The 6,258-nt window shown below is 35.6% G+C and overlaps 1 protein-coding gene across 1 annotated transcript in view; it reads right to left on the reverse strand.

Moving 5' to 3' along the window:
• LOC140141566 (solute carrier family 4 member 11-like) overlaps window positions 1–2,425 on the reverse strand; it is a 302,152-nt gene extending 299,727 nt beyond the window's left edge. The window contains exon 1 of the mRNA XM_072163474.1: window positions 1,915–2,425. Within this exon, the coding sequence (XP_072019575.1) occupies window positions 1,915–2,290 (376 nt within the window). The 5' untranslated portion in view covers window positions 2,291–2,425. The remainder of the gene's footprint in view (window positions 1–1,914) is intronic.
• Between the last annotated feature and the right edge of the window lie 3,833 nt (window positions 2,426–6,258).

A 6,258-nucleotide genomic window follows, 5' to 3' on the forward strand; every position in this document is an offset into this window, starting at 1 on the left:
AGTTCAACGGAAAGAAAAGGAAAAGGCAATCAGGAACCGAGGAAAGGAGGTCAGCTTTTCATTATAATTGTTCTACCTTCCACCATGCTCTTCCCCCATAAAATACGAACATGCATTTGTGTATTAATTACCCTTGTTGTGCCAGTGCAAAATGACAGTTTTTAAAGGAAATGTTGTAGGTTCTAAGCATATTGCTCAATAAATCTATAAGAAAACTATAAAATTGGTTCCTATATTTTTAAGTTAATAATAATATTTTCCCAATATTACAAAGCTTTCACAAGTGTCCAACCAAACACAAAACATATTCATAAGCATTTGCAAAAGGTTAGAAAAGGTTGCCAGAAAATGTTTAAATTATTGGTTATAAAGGGTATAAAACATTTTAATAACATTCAAAACAATTTTTGAAAACTTGCTGCAAACGATTCTAACATAATGTTATTTTAGTGTTAAAAAAACTGCTAAAAATAGTTTAAAATAACATTTTGACAACATTTTAAAATCGTAATGTTTCCCCTTCAAAACTTCATAACCTTCATAAAAAAAGTTTAAATTGTGTTTCCTGCTGTTGTAGTAATTTGCAATGCATGTGTTGATGTCATATGATCCATATACTAATACCATCTGTCTAGCAGCCAATCAAAAGGCCACTAATCACGGTTATTTTTATCTGTCAACCAATCGTCAAGACTTCAATTTCTCATTCATGCATCTCACAGTCAACATTAGTAAATAAATGCATTAAAGACAATGTACTGTATTCAACCTAATTAGGCCTAACAAAATTGTTTGATTGGCGTAACATAAAAAAAATAGGGTAGGTCGGTCGGCAATTTTTTTAAACACATTTTAAGCTGTAAATCGTGTATGATAAAGGCTTCTTTTTCTTTCTTTTTTCTCTCTTTTTTAAAATTTTTTTTTGTGCAAAAAATAAGAAAAAAAGTCTAGGGTCGGGCCTATTTTTAAGGTCGGTCAGGTTACGCCAATCAAACATTTTTTTTAGGCCTTAGCTACCTGTTTGCTTAAGTCAATCATTTTCGAGAAGGAAGGACTTATTAGCTTAAGTCAATCATTTTCGAGAAGGAAGGACTTATCAAACTTACGAAAAGTTACAGATGTGTGATTTATGTGCATAAACATTCAAAGCACAGTGTTATCTAAAGTGGAAACCATCATAATCCTAAACAGGAACGTATAGACCACTTGACATGTGACGTCATTGCCCGGCAGTATGCGCACGCATTATGGTATTTTCCATTGTTCGTTGCCCTGCAGTGTGCGTGCGCATCGTAGTCTGCTCAGGGCATGTGTATTTTAAATCTCCCACCACATTTCATATAGTACAAGAAAGCCATTGAACAGTGAAGCGGCTTGTTCGGGCATATCGACAGACCAATCCCTCGCCTTTGTTGATAAACAATAATGTAAAGTGGTCTATAGAAAGCAATTTTAATCAGATAGTGGATTTTAGTTGTACAGTTTCACTGAGAAAGGGGTGCCTATACAGTTAGCACTCAAAAATAATTCTGCTTATTAGAGGAAGGGTACTAATTATGTCAAATGCGTCATTATGTTTTGAAATCAGTCAATGTGATCATATAGCTCATTCATATGGCTCAAGTGACTCACAGGTATTTGTGCTCAGGAAGCAAAAGACATTTGGATTCCAGGAAAAGAAGATCAAATCTCCTACTTTTTGTTATTCTATTCGTCTGATGATTGCAAACTTAATTTGCTGTTCAAAAAACTTATGTAACAGACACAACACACACTAAAATAAACAAAACAAACTATGTTTATGCGTATAAGCATGGATTTGGGACAAGAGCATGTTTCCAACACAACAGTAAAACACAAATAAATACATATCATAAATCACACTTGAAGAAGAACTGAAGATAATTCTCTCACCTCCTGCCGCACTGGGTACAATCATTTTCAACCTCCGCGAGTGCTGCGAACGACTCCACAAACTTTTGCGCTTAGACCGACTCCTATTAAGTATACCTCCGTTGTTATTAGTCGCACGGGTAGGGGACTCGGTCGTAGAAGGCACAGAATCATTCCTATTGCAATAAATCTGACAGCTGCATGTGTTAACTCCATCGCCGTCGATCCGGACGTTACGCCCCGGATCGACGACCACCTTCCTCAGGTTATCCCCACCATCTGCTCCTACCACTATATTATCTCCATGGTGCTCATCCTCTTCTTGCACAGGCGGGCAGGAATATTTCCCGCCTCCGCCTTTATGTTCCTTGATGCTCACAGACTTCATGGGTATCATGCATTGACCACTGCTTATCTCCTTTAGCTCCAGCTCAAAAACTGCCTGTCAGCCGCGAGGCTTTCACCGTCGTCGACTGTACACGTGTGGATGATGATAGTAGAAGCCGCTTGTTGTGCAGCTTCATGCTCTAGCTTGTTTAGCTGGTGGAGAACTGACAGAAAGTTCACTGATGGTGTATGTAGAGTGTGCTATAGACAGTGTGGTGTGGACTGCGCTATTTGCTCAGTAGGGGTGGTGTTATGCTCAGAGGGTGACATGTGTGTAGGTATATTAATAGCTTACTCCATGTGGTGACAGCATACCATGGACTATATATATCCCCCACTATTTTGAATTTGAATTTAATCGCAACGGGTAAGACAAATAATGGGAAAATTCTGTGAGTGAATCTTCTTGAAATAAAAGTATTAGTATTTGCTATCACTGAAAACAGCATGTGTAGGTGAAATGTAGCATAAGACATACCATATATTAGTATTTGCTATCTACTGAAGATAGCAGGTTTAGGGAATGTAGCCATAGACATACCATATATTAGTATTTGCTATCTTCTGAAGATAGCTGGTTTAGGTGAAATGTAGCCATGACATACCATATATTAGTATTTGCTATCTACTGAAGATAGCAGATTTAGATGAAATGTAGCCATAGACACATCATATAGTATTAGTATTTGCTATCTACTGAAGATAGAAGGTTTAGGTGAAGCGTAGCAATAGGCATGCATACCATATATTAGTATTTGCTATTACTGAAGATAGCAGGTTTAGATGAAATGTAGCCATAGACATATAGTATTAGTATTTGCTATCTACTGAAGATAGAAGGTTTAGGTGAAGCGTAGCAATAGGCATATTAGTATTTGCTATCACTGAAGATAGCAGGTTTAGGTGAAATGTAGCCATAGACATACCATACATTAGTATTTGCTATCTACTGAAGATAGCAGGTTTAGATAAAATGTAGCCATAGACATTCCATATATTAATATTTGCTATCTACTGAAGATAGCAGGTTTAGGTGAAATATAGCCATAGACACCATATATTAGTATTTGCTATCTACTGAAGATAGCAGGCTTAGGTGAAATGTAGCCATAGATATACAATATATTATATTTGCTATCTACTGAAGATAACAGGTTTAGATAAAATGTAGCCATAGACATACCATCTTATCTACAAATAAATTTGACTGTGTGTCCGTCTCTGAAACATGGCTCAATGAAACAGTTGATGATAGTGAAATCCCTTGCAGTGGATATGATATTTATCGCAAGGATAGAGATGACCCTGAGAAAGAACGTGGCGGGGTCTCCTCTTTGCAGTTAAAAGCTCTATCTTCTCACTACGTCGTTCTGATGTTGAGCCTGTTGACGAGATAATGGTAATTGAAATAAGACCAAATAAAAGTGAAAAAATGGCTCTTGTGTTATGCTACAGAGCACCTGATGGCAACGTCGAAACATTTGTTAATAATTTTGACTCGACAATTGAAAAACTCCACAATGACTTTAACCAGATTCATGTAATTGGTGATTTTAATCTTCCTGATGTAAAAGGTTGTCTTGACAATACTATATATCACAATGTTACAGATTCTGAACAAGCTTTTTGTGATTCTGTGGATTCTTTTTTCCTGAAGCAAATGAATGATATCCCATCTAGAAAAAATTGTGATAATATTTTAGATCTTATTTTCACAACTGTCCCTGACAGGCTCAATGGTGTTACCATCCCAGCAAACACAAAACGCGTTTTTCGACATCATTCGCAAAAGGTTATAAAAGGTTGTCAGAAAGCGTTTAAATGTCGGGTTATATAAAGGGTATATTAAGAGTATAAAACGTTTTCAAAACCTTAAAAACATTTTTTGATAATCTACTGCTCAGCAAACAAAAATGTTTTACAGAAAACGTTTAAATGTCGGGTTATATAAGGGGTATAAAAACGTTGTAATAACATTCCAAAAACATTCTTGAAAACTTAATACAAAACATTCTAAACAGAATGATATTTTGGGGTTGAACAAATATTTTGCGAAAAATGTTTGTCCAAAATATTTTCAATAACATTTAAAAACGTTTTCATGACCTTTATATAACCCGACATTTAAATGTTATTAAAAGGTTTTGAAAAAACATTTTAAGAACATTTCTGTGTTTGCTGGGTTCAAATATTTTAACATAATGTTATTTAAGTATTGACACAATATTTGGCAAAAATAGTTTCAAAAATAGTTTACAATAACATTTTTTGAAAACATTTAAAAATATTGTTGTGTGTTTTCATACAAAACGTTTTAAAACGTTATCATGATCTTTATATAACCCGACATTTTAATGTTATTAAAACGTTTTTACCTAAACCAAAAGCCAAAGTATAACTTATTTAAAACGTTTTTAAAACATTTTTGTGTTTGCTGGGATATCACATGAAACATTCTTAACAGATCACAAGCTGCTTCAATTTACTGTGAGTACAAGGGTTGAGCGTCTCAAACAAAGACCTCGATTTGTATACAATTTTAAAGCAGCTAATTTTAATGATATATGTTGTGAGCTGCAAAACACTGATTTTAGTCAAGTATATTGTGCAATAGATGTTAATTCATCATGGAATTTATTTTCAGAAATATTTACCAAGGTTTTAGACGATTACATACCAAAATTAAGATCAAAGACTCTTCGCCCCAGCGTGATTGACGAGAAGTTAGGCATCTCCAAAACAAAAAGGAAACTGTGTGGAGGCGTGCTAAAAATCAAATCTCTCTAGCCACTGGGCCAATTTTCGGAAGTTACGTAATCGTTTGAAAAATTTGCTCTCTGCCAAGTTTAATGAGTATATTGATAGTCTTGGTGAAAGTGTTGTTGATAACACCAAGAGATTCTGGTCATTTTTTAGATCAAAAACAAAATCCAAATCTCTTCCAAAAGTTATCAGCTGGGATAACATCACAGCTACAACAGCTAGAGAAAAAGCTTTCTTTTAACAACTATTTTTATTCTGTTTTACTCAGCCAACTTCCAACACACAGTTGCCAAAGATACATGGGTTTCAACATCCTTCACTGGGTAATATTCAGATCAACGAATGTGATGTCCTCAAGATCTTGTGCAATTTAAATGTTTCCAAAGCTATTGGTCCTGATGGGATATCTCCCAGGGTCTTGAAAGAATGCGCTCATGAAATTGTTTTTCCTTTGTGCCACATTTTTAACTTATCTTTGAGTCCTGGTATTATGCCTGAGACCTGGTTAAAAGCCAATGTTGTTCCTGTTTTTAAAAAGTCTGACAGGCAACGTGCTGAAAATTATAGACCTGTGTCACTATTGTGTATATGTGGAAAAGTGATGGAGAGAGCTATTTTTGATCAAGTGTTCCCCGCAATTAAAGACCAATTATACCATCTGCAACATGGTTTTATCAAAGGTCGCTCCACTGTGACACAGCTTTTATCCGTTTTCATGAAGTCAGTTCTACTCTGGACAACGCTGGGCAAGTTGATATGATCTATCTTGATTTCTCGAAAGCTTTTGACAGTGTTTGTCATAGCTTGTTGCTTCACAAATTGCAATCTTTTGGCTTTCATTCTGACCTCCTCAATTGGTTTTGCGCGCTTATTTAACAGGGAGGAGGCAGAGGGTTGTTATTGATGGGGTAAATTCCGACTGGCTTCCAGTTGTTTCAGGTGTACCCCAAGGTTCAATATTGGGGCCTATGCTTTTTCTTTTGTACATAAATGACATGCCCAGTGTTGCCCAGAATTCTTCTTTAGCTTTGTTTGCAGATGACTCTAAATGTTATAAAAACATCTCTGATGTCTCTGATTGTCACATGCTCCAAAGTGATATTGATGCATTATTTAATTGGAGCAAAACTTAGGATCTCCATTTTCATCCCTCTAAATGCCAGATCATATCAATCACCAGACGTAGGAATGCAATTCGTCATGATTATAAAATGA

Source organism: Amphiura filiformis, chromosome 19 (genome assembly GCF_039555335.1).
Source record: "Amphiura filiformis chromosome 19, Afil_fr2py, whole genome shotgun sequence".
Taxonomy (NCBI): Eukaryota; Metazoa; Echinodermata; class Ophiuroidea; order Amphilepidida; family Amphiuridae; genus Amphiura; species Amphiura filiformis.